Consider the following 24,612-nt stretch of genomic DNA (forward strand, 5'->3'; position numbering starts at 1 on the left):
TCTCTAATACGATTTTTTTCACTTAAAGTAAAACCCACATTACAATTTAAAAAAAAAAGCAAAGGTTAAACTTATTGACTTAATATATTAATACATTTTAAAAGAGTTATTATGTATTATAAGTATTTAGCAAATCTAGAATTCTCAGACCCGGTATTAAGATATCTTTGAAAAAATTGAAAATTTAAAAAAAATTGTCCAGACCTTGAAATAACCTCTAAAAATTAATGAAGTTATGTTTAAGCTCTTCTTGGAACTCAAAAATTCCTTTAACTCCTAAAATTTTAGGTTCAGCCTATGTGCTGTAAGACGGATTGTGTTCTTCCAGTGTGGTGGGTTGCTGAGGAAGGTTGCTGTGCTATTTTGTATTAATTTCTTTTGGGACAAAGGCTAGAAAAGTGTGGCATCTTTTTGATCAAGTTTTTACTTGAAGCAAACAATCAGGCAATACTGTAAGCTGTAAACAGTGCTTGCTACATGCATATCAGAAAATTAGCTCTAAAAAATTTAAATTAGCAACTCTTTTGATGGGCTTTGGAATTTATTCCCTTCTCTGAAGATAAGACTGTGGTGGAAATTTCAGTGAAGTTTGTCTTTCTGCCTACAACCAAAATTTCCATTTTGCTAACGGTTTAAATTTGATTGGCTATCTTACCTATGCAGAGATCTTTACAGTCAGCCTATGACACAGTGATTGTGTCATGCATGTTCGCTGCTAGTACACACTGTTGCCTGTGATCTGAAAATCATTAGCATTTAACCCTAGGAAGTCCCACCATATCTGTAAGCAGCTGCTCATAAGCAGTGATTAGATACAGAAGCCCAAGAACATGTTTTACAATTATCTGGTTTGTCCAGATGTAATGCCAAGAGGGATATTCATGCCCTAGATGCTATTCTTAGAGACCTGTATTTAAGCGGTCATTCAGCAGGTAGCTCAAATTTCTTTTGGAGTTCAGAGCTGTGACTTCTGCTTGGTGGAGTGGTGTCTTAAGATCTGTTCCCCATCATCACATCCCTTTCCCTTGCTTCCCAGCAGCTGTATTTGCAGCGTGGTAATTGGGCTTCTGAGGGCACAATTGCAAAGTTGCCTTCCTATGTGGACCATACGTAGCTATAAAGATGAAGCTCTACTTAACGTTTTTCACATTATTAATTATTCCTACAGCATTAATGAAGACCACCCCCTGTGGAAAAGGGCTCCTGCCTGTCTTATACCCCACTTTTAGATATTGGGAAGACACAGTACCAAACAGAGGTTATGATTATTAGAGTTGAGAGGGTTTTTAACTTCACTGACATTAATCTATAATGCTATAAATTCCTCGACATTCCCTTGGGAAGCATAGCTTTTATTTGTGCCGAACCCAATGGAATTTGCTAGAGACACTATAATTTAAATTTCTGTGAGTAAGAACTTACTGATATTCCCCCTTTCCATAGAGCCTGTTTCATAATGGAGAAAAATCACAAACCCTTTTTAAAGAAAAATGGCGCGTTTGCATCCTGCTTGTTTTTAAGAAATTAAATTTTGAGTTTAAATTTGCATTGCATGCAGTCATCCATCTTAGAAATTCTGAACCAAATTTGTGGTATCATGAGCCAAAAATATAATCAGTTCACAGCCAGTATTGGCCAATAAAATGTGGACTGTTGGGGGGGGGGGGGGGCGGCGGTTAGATGACAATTAAAATTAAAGTAAGATTTAAGAGTTACAGTTTCCTTTTAAGCATATTTCTTGATTGTGACTATTCAGATATTTGGGGTCTGTGGAATTTTATCAAAGTAGACAGAATTAACAATCTTTTCCTTTGAGGAAGCTGGTATTATCTGAGAACTGAAAGTTCTCCTAGAATTTATCATCTTCCATGTAAAGGAGAAATTGGCTTCTCCTGTAATTAAAAAGCTGGAATGTCCTGGGGTTTTGACTAGTCAAACCAAAGTATTTTTCCCTGCACTGAAGCAGAGTGAAATAAGGTAAACAACAGTATAACAGTTGCCATTTCAAATCATAGCAGTTGTATAGTCTAACCTCCTGTATCATGAAAGTCTTTTTCTGCAGTGTAGCTCTGAAGCATCTAAGGTTTCCATAATAAAACTATGAAGTAATTCTTTAATTTCACATGTATTAGCATAGCATACTACTGATAAAGGAGTGAAACAACCAACGTAGCTTTCCTATGCACTCCTGCCATAAGCCAGAAATGCCAGCAGCAGCCTTTCCAATAGGAACTTCCCAGCCTAGGCCACCCAACAAACGTAAATTAGGAACAACTTGGGCCGTTGATGGATTTGAACCAACAACCTGAGTGAGTTAAAAGTTCCATGCTGCATCCTTGAGCGCTGCAGCTCAGCAGGAGCTGCTGGAGCTTCAGAGACAGGTAGGCTCCACAGCATCAGTTCTACGGACGTCTGGTATCTGCAAACTCGTATTGAATATTGGAATTGATATGTGAAACATTTTTGTAGTGCACAGCTGATCTGAAGTGGGAAGCATGTGTTTAAAATCCTTGTTTGTTTAAGAAGTCACAGCCTATAAGTGGTTTCTAGAAGATTTACAAGAAAGAGAATGCATTAGGTAGCTGTTTGCAGACATTACCAGCAAATTATCAATCATTTCTGAAAACTGCAATTTGGAGAAAATAATGTAAACATATTTGTTTTATGATACTCTGGTTTCCAGAAATAATATTCCAGTGTATCAGATAGCTGTGTTTCTAGATAGGGTTATTTAAGTAGCTGACTCTTTATTTGCTGGAGAAACACACTGTCCCTGTCTTTACCTCTCCTCAAATAATGGTTAGCGTTTAGTATTGCTTCCTTTTAAGATTTCATTTCTTTAACCATGGAATATCTTTGTGGTTCAACTGATTACACACTGCTGAAATAATGTGCAATCCATATTTTTGAAAGAACATTGGTTTTAAATGCAGTTCTTCTAAACAATACAGAAATGGAAAAAATTGCTGAAGAAATAACTCAAATATATTAAGCTGTTGTTGTGTGTGTGGCATTTTTTGTTGGTTTGTTTGGGTTTTTTTTAAATATTCATTCTTCTTTTTGTGAAATGTACTATTTCAGCTGGAAAAGAAACAAAGGAAATCCTGGGGCCTGAAGCTCAGACAGATGAAGTTGGATGTACAGGTATTTCTTTGTTAATCTGAGTCCCTTATTCATAAAGTGCTATTGAATTTTGGCTAGGTGAGTATCCTTCTGAAATCTTTGAAATTCTCTGACCTCTCTTTATAAACCGCTTTGTTCTTCCACACTAGAGGTCTTTAATGGTAAGCAGTGTTTTAGCTGAAGAAGAAGAGTCTGGGCTCCTTTCAAATGTCCTGGGTGCGGAGATGTCACTGACCAGTGGCACAGAGCAGTCCTCTCACATGAGGGCTGACCCCAGTGCCGCTGCAGCACCACTGCATCTCCTAAGAGCAAAACAAGGAATGGCGCTGATCTTACCTGTAATTGTATAGAATACAAGTATGGGTCAACAGATAGTGTTTTAAACTAATAAGTAATGTACCAAATTAAACTTGAGCTAATACTGTATCTTCTTATCAACTCCTCTGTTTGTACTGATTATACAGAAGGCAAAATAAAATGTGTACCTCAGTTTCAGAACCAAACAAAAACAGATGCTTTGTTCTTTCTCTGGTTGACAGAAAATTTAACATATGGCCCATCCAGCTTTTTAAAAGATTTTTAGACTTTTTTGGTTTTTAATGCCCTTAACAGTAAATAGATATTATCAGGGTAAGCCTTATTTGGGAAAAAAAAAAAAAAACAACAACAACAAAAAAAACCAAACCACACAAAAAAACTCCCCAAAACCTAAACATTGATATTTTTAAAATTGTAGATTCACACACTCTTTTTAGTTACTATAAAGTCAGATCTCTCCAAACAAGTGTGGAGAACTACATTATGTATTGCATTACAGTCTATATGTGAGACTGCCTCGTGTCATAAAAAGATTGTGTCAAATTGTAAATTGAGTATGTGATTTCACACTGAGAGATGAATCATAAAACTTCTCCTTCCTATTAAAAATATACTTCACATTATTAATAGTGGAGAAGATCTGTCATGATTTAGTGTGCCGCAGGCAGAGCTCTCACAGAATGTTCCACCATGGTGAAAGTAAACTCCATGAACAATGTATTTAGGCAAATACTTGATAGCAAATATTTATCATACAAACATTAAGTAAAATATTTAATTTATTATTTGTTAATTTTGAAATACAGTTGTTCATTGATTGTTTTCTTAAGTTTTAAACTGGAAAATGTTGAAGGATGTTAACTAGATCTGAAGTTTTTTTGATAGCCATTTCCAACACTGGAGAACAAGCCACTCAAAGTTCAAGTTCGCTGCATTTCAGCCAGCCAACTTGTTATTCAGAGTTTAAATATCTTCTGGGCTTGCACTAATGGACAGGTCTTAAATAACATTAAAAATTATGTCTTGAAGGCAACAGATTTACTTTTGCAAACATAGGACCTAAGACGGTAAGCTGGCCTTCAGCCTACAAGGGCAAAATCATAATTAATGGTGCATTTAAGATTTTTAGGGAAGTTGAGGGGAACAGCTAAATCTAAAATGATAAAAATGCACTGACTTGAAGAGGCAAACTGTGGTTTTAGTCAAATTTTTAAATGTCATTATGCCACTGGTTCTCTCTTTTAAAACTTGGCATATTCCTGCATCTTAAAGGGCTTTACCCATACTAGTATTTGTAAAGAGTTTTGAAATCCTTGGATAGAGGTAGATTTGGTAGATGTGAATTACTGAATCTCATTTATGTTCTTTATAAACTCTTCGTTTCATATCTTGGATCTTGTTTTTCATTCTTAGTAAAAGAAGATGAATGTGATTCTGATGCAGAAAATGAACAAAACCATGACCCTAATGTTGAAGAATTCCTTCAACAAGAAGATACAGCTGTTATCTACCCTGAAGCACCTGAGGAGGACCAGAGACAAGGCACACCAGAAGCTAGTGGTCAGGATGAAAATGGTAAATATGCCACCAGTTCAGTTCTTACAAACTAAATTGTACTAACTGCTTGACCCAAAAGTTCTGTTGTATTTTAGAAGACAATAATGCATACACATGTAACTTTGGGGGGGGGGGGGGAAATCTTAGTTAAATAATTATAAGAGGATGGGATCATCGTACAAAAAACATTACTACTTGATTTTGTGAAACAAGACAAGCACTGGAGTTCAGTTGTATGGGTACCTAAATGATAACCTCAAGTAAGGAAATAAAAATTCAAGCTTTCATAAATCTATTTGGTAGCATTATATGAAAGAACAGAACAAACATTTATTAAATATAATGGGAGTGAAGCAAGATAGTGTGGTTTTATGTAAGACTGACTTTGGGGGAGTTATAACATCTTTCTTTTTATATTTCTGAACAAAATACCCAAAAGGATCTATTAGATAGGAGTTCTTTTATTAGGTAGCCAGTCTATGACAGGCTTTTTTTTTTTTCTTTTCCTGAAAAGACAGCAATGGAGAAAAAAGAAACGTTGTTTATACATAAATATTTATGTGAAAAAATAATGACCAGTTGTTATTTTTAAGTAGATGTCTGTTTTCTCTGAGGAAGTTTCATGCTTAAGATGTTCTTCTGAGTGAGATAAGTCATACTTTGTTCATTTCTTCATCATGAAACATTGAAGGCATCTTCATAATGAAATATTTGAAGGCAAAACCTGTTCAGACTGGTTTTGCATTCTATGCTGCTTTCTGAAGTGTTCAGCTTTCATAACCTGTGACAACTGCAGTTTCAACCAGATTGTGTTCCTTTATTGGAGCACTTAAGATTTTTCAAAAGAAAGTAACATCCTACATAAAGGGTTAGGAGCGTTTGTGTTCCAGTTGTTTAAAAAAGATGTACATAATTGAACTTAAAATGTCATTGGAACTGTATTACTGTACTGGTATCTAAGGGAGAGCAGTGAAAGGGGTAATGCTAACAATTTTGTTCTGCTCTTCCAGAGATTTTATGGTATTAGAGATTTTAGCAAAAAAGTAAGTAAATTAAAATATTTGAGAAATTTAAACTGTGTACATGCCTATTTATATACAAAAATAGGACCTGAATTACTAATATTTTGTGGTTTACTTTACAAGTTTTGCAAAATTCAAGCAAGATATATGCTCAATAGTAGCATCTTAAAAATTATAATTTAAGATTTCAATCTGTGTTTGCAGTGGCACAGATTGTCAAGTTAGTTCTACAGCCTTGCAATATGATTTCCATGTAATCATTAAAAATACGCATTTGTTTTAATAATTTATATTAGACCTAGCCCAATAAGTTCACAAGGAAGTATTCTGAAAATCACAATGCTGAACAATGATGTTAAACGTTGTAATAATTTGGAACAGAAGATGCCAAAAAATGTAGTGATATTTGCTAAAGATACATGCTTCCAAACTGGGGGACTGAACAAGAGAAGTGACAGAGAATTAGAGTCATCAGTGGCTTTGGGAAACCATTGCCACTTCACCATTTGCTCCAATGGAAACAGAATTTAAGTTAACGTGTTTCTGATGTTTCCAGAGTTGTATTTGTGCTGAAATGGAATATTCTTTATGTCAGGTGAATTGAATTGTGGATGGAAAAAAGAGAATTGAAGGGAAGCACACTGTGACTACACATGTGGGGAGAGGTTCATTTTTGGACAACCTGGCTAATCCAGGAAAAGCAGAAAGGGGTGGAACAACACAAAAACCAGTGCAATACGAGTGTTACTTTGCCTGTTACCGTAACAAGTGTAAAAGAACCTATATGACAGAGAAGGTGGTTTTTAGTAATAAAGAGAACTGGTCTGACTCTTCTTTTCCTTTTCACTGTTGCAAGAACAATGGTACATTCAGTAAAAATAAAGTCAGTAAATTTCACACAAACAGAACGAATTGCTACTTTATAGAGCATATAATCAATCTATGGTGATAACTGCTGGAAGAGGTCATGAAGATAAATAATTCAGAAGTACTTTCTAAAGTACTGGTTAATTTTATGGGTATTAATAATGCTTATAGTTCTGCAACTTAAAATGACAGTGCTTACAAATTTGCCCCTTGTGCTTCAGAGCATAAAATGTTAATCAGGAAAGACCTTCCACCTTCCTCTCCTGCTTTCACTCAGAACAGTGCATAAGTGCATCCTTGCAAAATTTTCTTCCCATTTCCCTTGAAGCATGGAAGAGTAGCATGGTCATTGGAAGATACCACACCTTATAAATTGATAGTTTGATCAAATACAGCAAACTCTACATTTATTTAAACACACTTTTATCAATTTACAAAGAAAGATTTTTTTTTTTTCAGTCCTTTAAAAATTAGGATAGAATAAGTTACTATATATGGGGGATAATATATGCTGATAAGAAGAGATGGAGTTAAAACTCCATAAATGGTGACTTCTCAGAAGCAGACTTGTGAAATTAATATTCAGCTTCAATCTGATTTCACTTTGTCCTGTACTGATATAGAAGTAACTTCATGAAAGCCAGCAGCATAGATTCCGTAGATCACATTAGAATCATATTTATGGCCTCACATTTGATCTCTCTCCTTTCTGTCACTCAGACAGTATGTGCTCTCTCCTTTCTGTCCTGCGGACAGTATGTCCTACTAACAGGTACATATCTGTGTATCATAGAACCATAGAATGGTTTGGGTTGGAAGGGACCTTTAAAGATCATCTATTCCAACCCTCCTGCAATAAGCGAGAACATCTTCAACTAGATCAGGTTGCTCAGAGCCCCGTCCAACCTGACCTTTGAATGTTCCCAGGGATGGGGCATCTACCACCTCACTGGGCAACCTGTGCCAGTGTTTCACCACCCTCATTGTAAAAAATTTCTTCCTTATATCTAGTCTGAATCTACCCTCTTTTAGTTTAAAACCATTACCCCTTGTCCTATCACTACAGGCCCTGTTAAGAAGTCTGTCCCCATCTTTCTTATAAGGCCCCTTTAGGTTCTGGAAGGCTGCTACAAGGTCTCCCTGGAGCCTTCTCTTCTTCAGGCTGAACAACTGCAACTCTCTCAGCCTTTCCTCATAGAAGAGGTGTTCCTTCCCTCTGATCCTTTTTGTGGCCCTCCTCTGGACTTGCTCCAGCAGGTCCAGGTATAAGAATTATAAGCCACGTTTCTACTAATTATTTTTCAGTTCTCTTTTCACTTAAAATTCTGTGTTAGGTAAAGAGAAAGAAAAAAATATTCTCTGCAGCTTGCAAACATTATTTATTCCTTAGGAGCTGAACACAGGATGACTATTAGATGTTTCAGTGATAGACTTAAATTTGTAAACAGGATTTGAGGATTGTCTGTGATTGAGCTAACCAGATCTACAAAGATTACTAGATCTTAAACCATGTTTCACAATTTTCAGACCACTTTTTAAACAGAAATACACACATAGAAGCTCTACTGCTGTATTGGGAAGTCCAGCAGACTCACTGCGAGGTGTTTTGGGTAATCGTATTGTGCTGACTCTCTCCAGCGAACACTGGGGCAACCATACCATATTGTAGTTAGTAACATAATACCTGTGGAAAAAAATAAATTATCATTAGTCCTTTTCTAAAATAGATGGAGCATCTACCAACTGCATGTTTTCTTACAGTAATAAATGTAAATGTAAAGCATGTTTGTTGATGGTAATAAGTTTGGAACTTACATTTGTTTAAATATGGTGTATTGTCTTTCCTTTGTAGGAACACCCGATGCATTTTCCCAACTGCTTACTTGCCCATATTGTGATCGAGGGTACAAGCGTTTTACCTCTCTGAAGGAACACATTAAATATCGCCATGAAAAAAATGAAGATAACTTTAGTTGCTCCTTGTGCAGTTACACGTTTGCATACAGAACGCAGCTCGACCGCCACATGACATCACACAAATCAGGAAGAGATCAAGTAAGTGGCATCTGAATTAAGGATTTAGCATCCTCTGTAACAACGCTGTGATGTGTTATGTGAGCAAAAATGTACAGAGCAAGTAAGCTGTTCACATCAGTTTATCTACATGCTGAAGTCCCAGTCCCAGAGCATGCACTTAAACTTGCTACTGAAGTCAGACTTTTTCCATAGCTGTCAAAGGATGAGATCTGAATTCCTGTATTTTCATTCATCTAGGCAGTGTGGCTGGGTTTAAATTTTAGTTTTCGGAAGTGCTTTATTGCATTCATAGGTAATTCGGTTTTGTCTGTTCATTGGCTAACATTACATAAAAATTGTGACTCAAGTCTAATTTCAAATCTTTAGTGAAACGCATTTTCCTGTCATAAATCCTGTTTGGCTAATTCAAAATTTGCTGTACCCATTTTTGCCCTTAAGAAACAAACCACTGTGTTGATTCATTTGCTTGAACTGTGAGATACAGTTTTTAAATGCAATCCGTGCTATAAGACAATATAGAAAAAATTTGTGCATAAAATACAATACTTTAGTACTAAATTAAGCAACAAAAAGGGCTAAAGATATTCTGAGCTTGTTTTCTCTGGTTCATGGGTTGACCTGAGGGCACGGTTCCCTGAAATGCCTTCCATGATTTAGCCATCTGAGATTCTGTTCCCCCCTCCCTTTTTTTCTTTTTTTCTTTTACCCCCACAATTTCCTATCATCCATCCCCAATTACATGCTTCCATAGCTTATCAGAGGAACTCTGAGGCTCAGGAACTGACTGAAACTCACTGAAACAGTCAGGAATTGGCCAAGGAAAAAAGATACAGATTTTCTACCACCAGGTTGTAGAGAGAGGCTTGGAGATGTTCCCTTCTAAGGACAGACTAAAAAGATTGATACTCTCCAGAGAAGAAACAGGAGAGAAACATCACAGAAAGATGCAAAACAGTGAATAGTGAAAAGAATGTAAAGGGAAAGGTACTTCAATATTTCTTGCAGCTCCAAACCAAGAGATCTTTCATTGAACTGAAAGGCTGTAACAGAGTAAAGGACATGCTTTTTTACACATTGCATATTAACCTCCATTCTACAAAGTATCACCAAGTCCAAGAATTTAACAGGCTTAAAAATTTCTTATACATTTTTATACCTGAATGTTTACTTTCACGGGTAAATTAAATAGGAAAAATTGTTACAAGAAGTATTGGCCACCCTGCTACAGGGATTTTACTGTCTCACGGGGTTTGGAATAACCTCACCAGTGTATTCTGGCATGGCAGTTCTTATTTATTCAAATATATTTCCCATGAACAATTAATTTCTGCCTTGCTTTCTTATTGGCTTGGCTTCCACTTTAAAGTGACTGTCATCTTTTATACATCTTATATTTCTAACTATAAAATCTATGAATGCTTTTTGTATAATGCTTTCTTGTGAGCTACCATGTTTATTTTCAGTTTTTCCAACTAGAAGCCTAAAAGCAGAAGAATAAAGTAGTTGGAGGGGCTAGAAGCCTCTCCTATATTTGCATGTAGTTTGAATGAAAAGACAAAAAATACCAAGCGAGTAAACAATCTCAGAAGAACTGCTACAAAGGGAAGCTTAAATTGTATTTCTGCAGATATATTTTAATGGGTTTATACTTTTGAAGGCACAATTGCATTTGATAAATGTTGTTTCTGTTAAGTATCTGGAACTCAATATTACACCAGTTTAAGTGTATTTTTTCTCTAGAGCCATAGCCAGAATCAAAACTACAATAGTTCAGATACTTGGTAAATTTAAAACATGTATTTGTTTATGTTATTGTCACAAAGTTGTCATGTCTTCAGAATCAGCTTCATGTGCATGTACGTGGTTAAATCATTTGTGTAATGGAAAATTAACTTTTTTCCATAGTAAAGTATAGACTTCCTGGTTGTGGATCTTAAACAGCTGCCTCTTCAAAACTTAATGTCTTATTCTGAAAGGACTTCATGTGAAAGTAGATTATTTGGATAACTTTGTTAGCTGGTTAATGTCCGGCATGTGACCATTTTGTAGTTGTTCTGTACAAGGAAGCAACAAGCAAAGATAATATCTAGAGTAGTGAAGGCAGGGGAAGAGGTGTGTGTGCACTGTGCCTCCCTCTGAGGAAGGGGGAAATATGCCAAACTGCAGCTACTTCTGCTCCAGTGGAGAGCAGAGAGCCATCCTGCACCTCCTCCTTCATCCCTCCCTCCTCCCCGTCCCCGGCGTCCCTCGCGGCTCCCCTGGCTGCTCCTACACCACTAACGGTTGGTCTGTTGTGGTGCTGCATACGCATCATCTGCTTTCACATGTGAAGCACCAAAAAAGATGTCGAAGTATGAACAAGTGCTTCTCATACGTGTTTTCTTTTTCTTCTCATCAATTTACAAAGCACCCTTAGGTAGTCTGTGAAAATTTCATATTGCTGTGGACACCGCTGAGAAATGGCAGCTCTTGAAGACCATGGTCAAACCATCTGTGAAAAAACCCTGATGTACCTGTAATTCCTGTCTTCCAGATAACTTTTGAAAATTCCCATTAATAAGTTTTGGTTCTCTGGTATGAAAAGAGTGGACTTTAGTCCTAAGCAAAGTAAATGTTTGATGCAGGGACATATTGGTGGCTAGTTACAGACCTTAATGTTTCTTCTTTCAGTCCTTAAAGGAATGCAGAGGAGTTTTCTTTGAATGTTGTGGTTAATTCTTTAATGAGCAGAAACCAGCAGTTATGTATGGTGCATCAAAAATATATCACACATCAGAGGCACAAAAAAATTGTGGATTTAGAACTAAAAATGTGGATTTAGCAGTACTGAAAGGGGGAAAAACATCTGAATCTGGGAAAATGAAGGTGAAAGAGTATCAAAGATGGTACTTTAGAGAAGAGTTATGATTCTCAGCTAGTTTTAAAGAGCCTGGAGAGTAACTCTGAGGATGTTTCAGATTTGTAAAAAAGATGAGGACAGACAGCAAGAAAGCTGAATAAAGAATTACAAATGTAAGAAGGTAAGGCAAAATAGATGGAAACACTGCTTAGCAGAAAGTTCAACGCAGGTTATAGCTATGACCAAGAAAACAAGAAAACTCATTAAAAATTTGATAAGAGAAATGTGGGTTTCCCTGCCTTGGAAGCAGAACATTGAATTTTAAAGACTGGAGCAGAAACATTTCTGACAGATTGAATACATGCACTAATATTTGGTATGAATATTTATGTAGTCTAACATCTGCAGTAGCTGTATATGTGCTGAGATCCTTTAACTTGTATAATCTCAAGTCAAACAGTAGTAACTGATTCTCTGCAGGCTTAAGTAAATCCTGACACAGTCCTCTAGACTCAGTGAAGTTGGATCATTAAAGTGAAATGCAGTGAGTCAGGCACAATCATCTAGAACATCATCTTCAAGGGCCTTAGTTAAACAAAGCTGAAAAGCCATGTGGACTAGCAAAAGACAGCTGACAAACCCAGGAATAAGGGTCAAGTGCTAATCGGGATAAGTCAGAGCGGAGACCTCGCTGCAAAGCCTGGGAGGAGGTGGGAAGGAGCCCACCCCGAGGAGGGTGGGAGCAGTATCTGCAGAGAGGTGAAAACTGCAGCTTAACCAAATGCTTACCCAAGGGAACTGTCAAATTAGAGTGCTTGGAAGCGGTTTAGATTATCTTGTTTCAATTCGTCTTCTGTTAGCATCTGTATCATATAAAGGAGGACAGGTTGTAGAATGGGGAGGGTTGATAATTTGGACAGCATATCTCATAGCAGAGTGCTCGGACTTCCATCCAGCAAACTGCACGGCTGCGGCTTCTTCAGATCTAAAGGCATAAATCAGAACAGGAACACCACCCTGCCTTTTTATTCATCCCTGCTTCTCCAGCGCAGATCTCAGCCCCCGGTTGCCGTGTCTGCACTCGGGGAGTAGCCTCCGCACTCGGCGAGCGTCTGCTCCCAGTGCTGCCCACCGCAGTGGACCAGAGTTAGGTGTAGGAGCTCCCCACCACGGTTTCACACCAGAGGAAGTTAATGTACACCAGCCGTTCGTGGTAGCTGCCTGTAGGCAGGCTGTTTCCCCAGAGTACCTGAATAGCTCTATTAATGAGTTTATGAAAATACTTGCCCCCGTTACCAAAAATCTGCAGCTGCATCCAAATGGTGGTAGAGTATCTTTTTGTAAAGTGAGCTCTACTTAAAAAGGAGCCGCTGTTTTTTTAAATAAAGAATTTGTTTGAACAGAAAAATTTCTAATTCCTCCATTTCATTTGGTAATTAGGCTGCTCTGACTTCTAAAACGTATGTGATTTTTGTCTTTAAAAATACACATTTCTCGATTTATACAGTTTGTGATAAAATTATATCTTGCATATGCTTATCACATAAACTACGTGTATTTATATTTCTTTCTTAGCTTTTGCTTTTTTTAAACTAGTATAACAATAAAGATAAAATAATTTGAAGCTTAAGAATAAATGCTGTCACAACGCAAAATATAACAAAAATAATAAGAACTTCAGTGCAAATAGTGAAGAGGCTTGATGTTGTGTACCTGGGAAATCCCTCCACATTGTTATTTATTTTAATTTAGTTTTTTGCATTTATTTTGAGAATTAGTTGTGACTGAGAGTGCCTTTGTTGTCACTGAGCCATCTTCTCTTGAGCAATCCTGTGGCACCATTACATAGAGGAATCCAAGGCCAACAGTAAGCGCTGGAAGCATGTAAATGGAAAAATCAAGTCAACTGATTAAACTTTAAACAGGCTTTTATATGCTTTAATGTTTCTCTATCCTGTGTGATATATTCTGTGGGTGGTGGGCTTGGGTTTTTTCTTGGTTTTTTTGCTTTCACAAGTAGCATTAGTATGCATCCTGGAACTTCTTACTCACATAACATGTCAGTGCAAGCTTCCTCCAAAGTTAGGAGAAGGGGCAAATATATTTTGGGTTGGGTTTTTTTTTTCTTTTTACTGTACCAGATTTATTCAGAAGATACACATGGCTCAGTTTTAACCTGACTTCTAATTTGTTTCTTTTTCATGCATAACGCATACCACCTTCAGTCTCTTAAAATTATGATTGATTCTGTTCAGTTTTGTATTGCATTTTCTCTGTTACAATGTGAAAATAGAAGATGTTTTTCCAACACGCTGTCCTATGCAATAATTATGAATTCTTTCTCACAGAGACATGTGTCGCAGTCCAGTGGTAATCGAAAATTCAAGTGCACTGAATGTGGAAAAGCTTTTAAATATAAACATCACCTAAAGGAGCACCTACGAATCCACAGTGGTAAATAAACCAAGCATTGAATTGTGTACTCATGTTGCCATTTCTACTCTTTATAACTTTGTTGTGATATCAGTCTTGTAAGTCTGAGTTTAAAATACTACTGTTTTCCTTTATTTTTTTTTTTTCCATCTGGGACTCTGTAAGCACTGATGGCAGCCTTCAGCTGTGTGCAGGAAATATGTAGAATAACTCAAGAGGATTTACAGTTGCAGCTTAAGCTCTGACAGTTAAGGAAACCTTCACTTGTGGCAGAAGAAATGGGGGCATCCTTCTGGTCCTTTTTCACTTGTCTGTTTTTTCTCAATGTTTGCAGATCATTCAGCATGTTATGAGCCTTGCTAGAAAATTTTAAGTGATAATAATCGGGACATAAGAACTATGCTTCCTACTATGGCTGTGATTTTCATCATTCAAGACTAGTCATATTAAAATAGCCTAGGACGCAGGTCTAGGATTGTGTTATACTATCACAACAGTTTCAATTTATAAGAAAAGTTCCAATTTATAAGAAATTTAATATATAATAATATATTTCAGTATATAATATAACAATAAGTTAAATGTGGTCACTCAAAAGAGATTCTCAATTTCTGTCTTTAACCCAGATTTAGCCATTGACAGAAAGTCTGAAAACAAGTTTTTAGGCCATCTTTTCCTTTCTTATCAGTTGCTCAGCCATGAGCAATGAAGTGCACCTCACTTAGAAGTCCTCCCTCAGCAAACATCATCTTCATTTCATTTCCAGAGCGTAGTGGCACTGTGCCTGTGAGTGCGAAAGCCTCAGTCAACACACTTTTCAATCTGAAGCAAGCCTGCTGTTTCAGCTCTTTCCTTTTCCTCTGTAGCACAGATGCCCTGAAAAGCCAACTCTTACTAGGGGTGTAACGACGGCATAGTTGCGTGCCTCTTCCTGGCAGTTTAACCTGATATTCATCTCTGAAGGCAAATATACATCTGTCTTCTATATGTGTCTGGTTTCCCTTTACTTAAGCTTTGCCTGGTTTTCAGCTGATGAGTATTGGAGGAGGATATGGATATATTGTAATTGAGTTTCCTGCAATAAAATGTGCATAGCTCCTTATACAATTATGATTTGCATTTATGGGGTTTTTTTCTGTAGTTAATCATATTCTAATTCTTTTCCATTCTGAAGTAGTTTATGCAGCTTCTGAAATTAGTGAATGGAGTTTAATGAAATCTGCAAGTATCATATAGACTCATTTATATGATATGTAGACAGTTACTGGGAAATACTGAAACGTATCATGATCATGTGGGCTCCATCCTATATCTACTAGCTGATCACAAACTTATTAAAGGACCCTAGGATCAGAGCTATAGATGGCATAATTACTCTTACTGTTCAATTCACTGTATAAGATTTTTTTTTTTTTTTCCCCTAGAACTCTTTGAGAGGTCATTTTGATGTATTCTTTTCTAATTACTATTGCTTGAGGAAGTTACGCTGTAACCTAGTAAACTGTTGCATATGCCTCTCTTCTTTTTTTTTTTTTTTTTTTTTTTTTTTTTTTTTTTTGATCTTTAGGAGAGAAGCCATATGAGTGCCCAAACTGCAAGAAACGTTTTTCCCATTCTGGTTCATACAGTTCACACATAAGCAGTAAGAAGTGTATTGGTTTGATGCCCGTGAATGGTCGAGCCCGGTCAGGGCTCAAGACATCTCAGTGCTCGTCCCCTTCCCTTTCTGCATCACCAGGTAGCCCAGCAAGACCACAGATACGACAAAAGATAGAAAATAAACCCTTGCAAGAGCAACTTCCTGTTAACCAAATTAAAACTGAACCTGTGGATTATGAATTCAAGCCCATAGTGGTTGCTTCAGGAATTAATTGTTCGACCCCTTTGCAGAATGGGGTTTTTAGTGGTGGTAGCCCATTGCAGGCAACCAGTTCTCCTCAGGGTGTGGTGCAAGCTGTCGTTCTACCAACAGTAGGTCTGGTGTCTCCCATAAGCATCAACTTAAGTGACATTCAAAACGTACTTAAAGTGGCAGTGGATGGTAATGTAATAAGGCAAGTATTGGAAAACAATCATGCCAATCTTGCATCCAAAGAACAAGAAACAATCAACAATGCATCTATACAACAAGCTGGCCATTCCCTCATTTCAGCTATCAGTCTTCCTTTGGTTGACCAAGATGGGACAACCAAAATTATCATCAACTACAGCTTGGAGCAGCCAAGTCAACTTCAGGTTGTTCCACAAAATCTAAAAAAAGAAAACACTGTTCCTACAAATAGTTGCAAAAATGAAAAATTACCAGAAGATCTTACAGTGAAGTCTGAGAAAGAGAAGAACTTTGAAGGAGAGACCAACGATAGCACTTGTCTTCTTTGTGATGACTGTCCAGGAGATCTTAATGCACTTCAAGAATTAAAGCACTATGAAACGAAAAATCCTCCTCAGCTTCCTCAGCCCAGTGGAACAGAAGCTGAGAAGCCTGATTCCCCTGTCCCATCAGAAACTGGGGAGAACAACTTATCTCCTGGTCAGCCACCTTTAAAGAACCTTTTATCGCTCCTAAAAGCGTATTATGCATTAAATGCACAACCAAGCGCAGAAGAGCTTTCAAAAATAGCAGATTCAGTAAACCTGCCACTGGATGTGGTAAAAAAGTGGTTTGAAAAAATGCAAGCTGGACAAATTTCTGTGCAGTCTTCTGGACCATCTTCTCCTGAACAAGTTAAATTAAGCAGTCCTGCAGATAATGATGATCAAGCAGCAACTACAAATGTAAGCGAACCCCAGAACAGCACAAATAACTCACAAAATCCTGTCAATACAACAAAATCTCAAACTTTACCAGGGGGATCAACTCTGAATGGTTCACGCAGTAGCACGCCATCCCCATCGCCACTAAACCTTTCTTCATCAAGAAATTCACAGGGTTATACGTACACAGCAGAGGGTGTACAAGAAGAGCCACAAATTGAACCTCTTGACCTTTCGCTACCAAAGCAACATGGAGAACTGTTGGAAAGATCTACCATAACTAGTGTTTACCAGAACAGTGTTTATTCTGTCCAAGAAGAACCTTTGAACTTAACTTGTGCAAAAAAAGAACCACAAAAGGACAACAATATTACAGACTCTGATCCTATTGTAAATGTAATCCCACCAAGTGCCAATCCCATAAATATTGCTATACCTACAGTCACTGCTCAGTTACCTACAATTGTTGCCATTGCTGACCAGAACAGTGTTCCATGCTTGAGAGCTCTCGCTGCCAATAAGCAAACCATTTTGATTCCACAGGTGGCTTATACATACTCTACTACAGTTAGTCCTGCAGTTCAAGAAACACCACCAAAACAGACCCAAGCCAATGGAAATCAGGTACTTCAGTCCCTGTATTCCTGTATGTTGTGTGTGATGTATTTATTCTGTATCCATGCTAACTAACAGAAAACTGTCAAGGTAGCTTATATTTACACTTTAATTTATCAGGTTTATTTGGCTTGATTGTTAATGGGTAATAGATGTTACTGTTAAGGTCTCTGCAGAGCTCGTTAGCTCAGGCAGCTTGAGTCCAGACTGACAGAAACCGTATAGTTCTGTGTGTGGATAAGTCAGTTCTTCACCATATTCAGTCATTCAGAAATGTCTTCTAGGATGTTAGTGCTTAGTATTTTCAAGACAGTCCAATTCTCCTGATCAAAAAGCAAAGTAAGGCCATGGCTTGTGTTTCTTGCTGGCTCCGTATCTCCTCTTTCCCCACATCCAGAAAATAAACTCGTTGGAATTTTTGGCTACTCCCTTCACACCGCTTTGCTTTCTTGGCTTGCAGAGTAGCTGAGTTCATCCTGCACCATAATGGCACTTTAAACAAAATTCGTACGTATTCTCAATTGAGAGTTGGGCAGGTATTTATCTTCTTTATCTGCCATTCCTGTATCCTGCCCTGTTCCTCCCTGGGTACACGCAGATGTGATCTAATCAGAGGCAATCCTCCAGAGAAACCCCTTGAGATAGGGACAGAGAAGAACAGAGAAGTGGCTCATGGAAAGACTGAGTGTTCCTAATTAAGTCTTAGAAATTGGCTGCTTGGCATTTTATGCAGGCTTCTATATTGCAAGAGACTGAGGAGCCTTGAAGAGTTACAAGGTTACTTATATGTTAGTTTATGAGACAGGCAACGGTTGAGGTAGCCAACATGTATGTTTTTATACTCAGATTTTATAATATATGATAAAATTAATTCTGTGTGTAGTGATACTGCTGATATCAGTAGAAGATACTGTGCTTCTTACAGGTGAGCTTCAGCTCCTGAAATGCTTAGAAACAGACAAAAGTTATGATATTTTTAAAACTTTATTTATTAATGAAACATTTGAAGTTCCCCGAATTTTGGGTTAAGTAGTATTTGTGGTAGTTTTACAAAGAAGAGGGTAGTCAAATATGCAAATTCAAATGGTAACTTAAATAGCTTTTTGTGAAAACTTCATCAAAAAATACAGCCTTAACTTCTATAAAATCCACAAGGTAGCAAAATGTGGGTGACAAACATTAGTTGAGAAATGCAGTTAGATATCAAATTTGCTCTTCCAACTTATTGAGGTACTTTATAGGTCTGTAATCTTCTTCTCCTTCCTAACATCGCATTTATTATACGGGCCCTAAAACATGATGTGTCAGTGTAGCTTAGACCTGGCCAACAGTCAGATTTGGATGTGATTAAAGTCAGTCCCGGTGAGAATTCTGCATCTATATGGTGGCAGGGCTGCAAAGCAGAGTGATGCAGCGAAAGTTCTTTTTGACTATGTAAGTCTAAACAATTTTGTTTGGCTGTTTACAGAATTGAACGAGAAGAACAGTGCAGCTTCAGCTTACATTTTATAAATTGTGTGCTGCACCAGTGCATTTTTTTATTGAACTCAATATTTTTCGTAATTTTTCTTAAGGATGAAAGGCAAGACACTAGCTCAGAAGGAGTATCAAATGTAGAAGATCAAAATGATTCTGATTCAACACCCCCAAAGAAAAAGATGAGAAAGACAGAAAACGGGATGTATGCATGTGATTTATGTGACAAAATATTCCAGAAGAGCAGCTCATTATTGAGACATAAGTATGAACACACAGGTATGTACTAGGAAAAGCAGTTTCAGATCATTATTTCATTGGTAGTGTATAACTGATAATCTCAGCTGGAATCCAGTTCTCAGAAAGTGTAGGGAAGTGTAATAGTCCTTCTTATCATCTGTGCTTGGCTTTCTTTAGAAACCTGTGTTTTGTATATTTGTTTGACAGGATTGCAATTCTGTTTCTTTAAATTTGTAAGACTTAAACCCTGCAGAGAAAAGGGGAGTTTCTTCCATCTGGCTCATGAACAGTCATCTGCGAGCCACAGCCTGTAATCAAGGATGTATTACTTCTAATTTACCTTGCCTGGTTATAAATTAAGAAAAATTAAAAATTAAAATTATAAATTAAGAATAAAGGATCGTGTATGTCTATGATACTCTACATGAAAGGCAGTGTATCTATCTAGTATGAAGGATTTTCAAATTAGGCCACATTTGTAATGATCTGAAGTTAACAGCCATTCAGTAGACATGGAGTCTAACCACAAAAGAACACCCTTTTGGCTTTGATTTTTATTTTTAATTTCTCATAGTTATTCCTTTTGGCTCCAGTTCTGGTATCTTTAGTCTTTTTTTTAATAACTGTTGCTCTCTTATTTCTTCTGTGATGTCTTAAAAAAAACTTTTAAAAAAAGGTGCCTAAATTTATATTTCTGCATATTAATGTTCTAATTTCATCTCACATATAGAATGTAAAAGATTAAAAATTCCCTTTTGTGTTTACCACTTGATCAAGTTTCTCAAGTTGTATTCGTTAAGACTATTTTCATACCTTTACTGTCCTGAGACTCTTTTAACTCCTCCTTTTCATAACACAATTGTTCTTTCCATTCTACTTTTAAATTAAATGCAGTGTTCAAAATCATAGAATCATTTAAGACCCTTAAGATCATCAAGTCCAACTGTTAACCTAGCACTGCCAAGTCCACCACTAAACCATGTCCCAAAGCACCACGTCTACTCGTCTTTCAAATACCTCCAGGTATGGTCACACAACCACTTCCTTGGGCAGCCTGTTCCAATGCTTGATAACCCTTTCGGTGAAAAAATTCTTCTTAATATCCAATCTAAACCTCCCGTGGTGCAACTTGAGGCCATTTCCTCTCATCCTATCGCTTGTTACTTGGGAAGAGAGACCAACACCCACCTCGCTGCTTGTTTGGCATAAGTTGACATGGAGGTGTTGATGATCTGTATAGCATTACCAAAAAAACTGCTGTCATATTATCTCTACCTTTTATGTCTGGGCTAAGACTGTTCAAAGTTGTTTTGCGTAACAACTTTGAGTGTTGAAATCAAAATAACATTACTAGGCTTCTACTATGTTTCTAAGAGAGTCTGAAAACAAGGCAACAAAGTAGAAAGCTGGAAAACAGAGCAGAAAGAGAACTAAGTGAAACAAAGCAGATTTTTCTTGTTAATGTATGTGTAGTCAGCAAGTTTTGTTCATAAGACGTTTACCGGTGCCAGAAGGTTCTAGATTTTAGAATGATTTTCCCTTTACCTATAACACAGAAGAAGGACTTGGTACACAAAAACCAACATCAAAGTTTAGTCAATTTAACATTTCCATAAATATAGAAAAGTTAAAATGGTTTTGAGTCAAAATAATGTTTACTGCAAGAAAAATGTCTCCTTGTCTCAATTACTTATATTCACACCTTTTTGTGCTAGAAATTACATCTGAGAATCTGTTTGGCCTTTTGTGTTCAGTTTTCCTAAAAAAACTTACAAATTACCCTTGTAATTGTGACAATGTACCCTTGCACCCTCGTCCTTTGGGGTCGGGTGAGAAACTCAGGCTGATAACGCATGGAGTAGAACATCTTGTTAAATAAAATTAGTAATTGTTGGTAATACATTCACCAACAGCATTTTGTGATGAAAACAACAGTACAAATTTTTAAAACTTCAGTTACAAGATGTCCAGTTGTTTGTGCTTTATTTTGTAGGTAAAAGACCTCATGAGTGTGGAATCTGTAAAAAAGCATTTAAACACAAACACCATTTGATCGAACACATGCGACTGCATTCTGGGGAAAAACCCTACCAATGTGACAAATGTGGAAAGCGGTTTTCACACTCGGGGTCTTACTCTCAACACATGAATCATCGCTACTCCTATTGCAAAAGAGAGGCAGAAGAGCGTGACAGCACAGAACAGGAGGAGACAGGCCAGGAGGTCCTCAATAACGAGCATGCTGGTGCCAGGGCATCTCCATCGCAGATCGACTCGGATGAGAGAGAGAGTCTAACCAGGGAAGAAGAGGAAGAGAGTGAAAAAGAGGAAGAGGAGGAGGAAGAAAAAGAGGTAGAAGGACTTCAGGAAGAAAAAGAATGTAGGAAACTACAAGAAGTAGAGGATGAAGAAGAAGAAGAAGAAGAAGAAGGGAAAACTGAAGGTAACAAGAATGATGAAGCTGTAAATCAAGCAAGCAATGCAGAACCAGAAGTTATACAGAATAATGGGCAGGTGTCGGAAGAAAAAAACAAATAAAGCTTAAATGATAGTTTTTTCTATAAGGAAAAAAAAAATTGGTAATGAAGTTCGTTCTATATTATACATGCTTTTCATGGAAACGCAGTAGCCTGCATACTGTGATTTCTGTTCACTACTGTGTAAAAAAATATATATGTAAAAAAAGAGAAAAAGAAAAAAAAAAAAGAAATCCAGGTGTGCCTGAACCTCAAACTTAGTAATTTTTCACACAGTTTTCAAAGTTAGGAACAAGTTTATAACATGAAGCAGATTAGAAAAATACAGTGACTCCGGAAGCAAAGATTTAACAGGTTGTAGGAAACCTGATTTATTAGACAAGCATCTGGCATTGTTTGTTTTATCAGTATTAATTTTCATTCTTAAGTTGATTAATTTTTAAGCTGTACAATTGGGAGAGATTTATATGAATTTTTTTTTAATGGTAAAACATTTCCTAAATCCACTTCAGTATTTTCTTATGTTTTAAAATGTGAGAACTTCTGCACTACAAAATTCCCTTTTGCAGAAACCTGTAATGCAGTTGCAAACAGTGCTTGGCTACCTTTGTAAATTCAACCTGGAAGGTAGCAGTTTATGACATTAGATGTTGTAGTAGAGCATATTATCATTTAAAGTGTATTGTTAGCCTTAAGAAAGCAGATGATAGAAGAACTGAAGTTTCTTACTCATGTGATTAAAAATGTAGTTGAAAAGATTGTCGTTGAGTTCTGATTGCAGGGACTAACAGTGTTAATACTGGTAAGGACAGCAAAGTCGTCAAAATCAGTGTTTGTAATTGTGTTTTGAGTATGTAGTAACAATATGAAGGATATGATATGAAGCTTTGTATCTCCTTTGGCCTTATGCAAGACCTGTGTGCTGTAAGTGCCATTTATCAGTATTATAAAGGCTCTAAGCAGCCTTTATCCAACGTGTGGCCTACAATAACTAGCATTTGTTGATTTGTATCAAACTTCTAAACTAATCATGGGGAAAAAAACACTCAGCCATCAGAGAAGTAAGAACACTGGTATATTTCATTATTTAATTATTTGGTGGTATTTTGGGTTAATACCTGACTTGCAGAATTTCTCTACAATAATTACAAGGGAAATTTTCTAATCTGCTTTATTGCTTTATTGGTTTACTTTAATTTCAGACACATACATGACATGTTATCTGGCTCATAAGTATTTTCAAATGTTAGTTATTATGGACCCCATTTATTAACAATGTTAGCTGATTTTTACCTATCAGTATTATTTTATTTCTTTTAGTTTATAGATCTGTGCAACATTTTGTACTGTATGTCTTCAAACCTGGCAGTATTAATACCCTTCTTACTGACATATGTACCTTTTTAGTTTTAGAAAACTTTTATATTTATGTGTCTTATTTTTATATTTCTTTATTTATTACACAGTGTAGTGTATAATACTGTAGTTTGTATTAATACAATAATATATTTTAGTATGAAAATTTGGAAAGTTGATAAGATTTAAAGTAGAGATGCAATCGGTTCTCTTGCATTGAGATTTGATTTAACAGTGTTATGTTAACATTTATACTTGCCTTGGACTGTAGAACAGAAGAATTAAAATGGGAATGTATTAATTTTACAATTGCAATCAATTCATTTTACCTTTACCCAGTTTTTAATATAAAGCTCTTAAATTTTGAAATTCACTGTGTGACTAATAGCATGATGCTCTGCAGTTTTATTAAGAGATTAGTCTAACCATAAAACTCTCATTTCCTTAGTAAGCCAAATTAGAATAATCTTATAAACAGTGTTGGGAACAATGTTTAACATTTTTGTGCCAATTTGTTCCTGTATTCATGTATGTATGTTACAAAACTGAAACTTCATTTTTAAGTTCCTTGTTACATCATGGTCATTTTCTAGTTTTTTACCAGACTCCCCATCTCACAATAAAATGCGTCAACAAGTCTGACTTACTGTCATTATTCTGGTAATTTAGAAAATAGTTTTAAATTATTTCTATGAGATGTTATTCGGACACGGTTCCTGCTTCAATGTCAGTATTCAGTTTCAATTGTACGTAAGGAGCACGTAGGTGAAAAAGGTTTGACTGTGTGCAGACAAAGGGATTGCTACATTAGTTGATTGATTTACCAACGCTAGTAGAACAACTGAGTTTTCAAAATGAACCTTGTGGTTTTGTGAGTATTTTTTTTTCTCTTTATCTAATATACAGTTTAGCACTCTCTTTCAATAAGACTGCTTTTAAAGGAAGTAAGTCTATAACTGTTTTCTTGATTTAGCAATAAGCTAGTGAAAAGGTTGATGTATATATTGCTGTTGTATTGCTGTTGAACTTTCCAAAGATACAGCACCAACATTACAGATATATATAATTTCAGTAATGTAAGCATGAAGGCTTGAAAGTTGTATTACATATGCATGTTTACAATGTTTTGCAGTTTAAGCAAAGTTTAGAGGCTGTTCTTTAAGCAAAGTTCTGTTCTTTAACAATCCCTGAAAGGGGATTTCAGTTGTTAATTTGGGGGGTTTTACATGAACATAATGTAAGTTATTTGATATTCATATATCTAAGTTTTGAATAGTTCTCCATCTTATTATCTCAACATTAATACGTACAAAGGATTTATCCTGTATATTGTTTTACTTTGTATTTTACTGTATACTATACCAAATATTGCACTTTTAAGTGGAGTGAGCTCCTAACTCAGCAGTATCCTTGAGGTAAACATGAGAAAGCTGTTTTGAAGAAAATAACCATTTGTATTGCATCAATAATGTTGCCTTGTAATTATTATCATTACAGA

At 36.5% G+C, this 24,612-nt stretch overlaps 1 protein-coding gene across 3 annotated transcripts in view; it reads left to right on the forward strand.

Moving 5' to 3' along the window:
* ZEB1 (zinc finger E-box binding homeobox 1) overlaps positions 1-23,756 on the forward strand; it is a 127,253-nt gene extending 103,497 nt beyond the window's left edge. For all 3 annotated transcript variants that reach the window (XM_052805650.1, XM_052805670.1, XM_052805661.1), the window contains exons 3-9: positions 3,082-3,144; positions 4,855-5,016; positions 8,740-8,942; positions 14,112-14,217; positions 15,764-17,574; positions 19,140-19,320; positions 21,275-23,756. In XM_052805650.1, coding sequence (XP_052661610.1) covers positions 3,082-3,144; positions 4,855-5,016; positions 8,740-8,942; positions 14,112-14,217; positions 15,764-17,574; positions 19,140-19,320; positions 21,275-21,819 — 3,071 coding nt within the window. In that variant the 3' untranslated portion in view covers positions 21,820-23,756. The remainder of the gene's footprint in view (positions 1-3,081; positions 3,145-4,854; positions 5,017-8,739; positions 8,943-14,111; positions 14,218-15,763; positions 17,575-19,139; positions 19,321-21,274) is intronic.
* The last annotated feature ends 856 nt before the right edge of the window (positions 23,757-24,612 follow it).

Source organism: Harpia harpyja, chromosome 1 (genome assembly GCF_026419915.1).
Source record: "Harpia harpyja isolate bHarHar1 chromosome 1, bHarHar1 primary haplotype, whole genome shotgun sequence".
Classification (NCBI taxonomy): Eukaryota; Metazoa; Chordata; class Aves; order Accipitriformes; family Accipitridae; genus Harpia; species Harpia harpyja.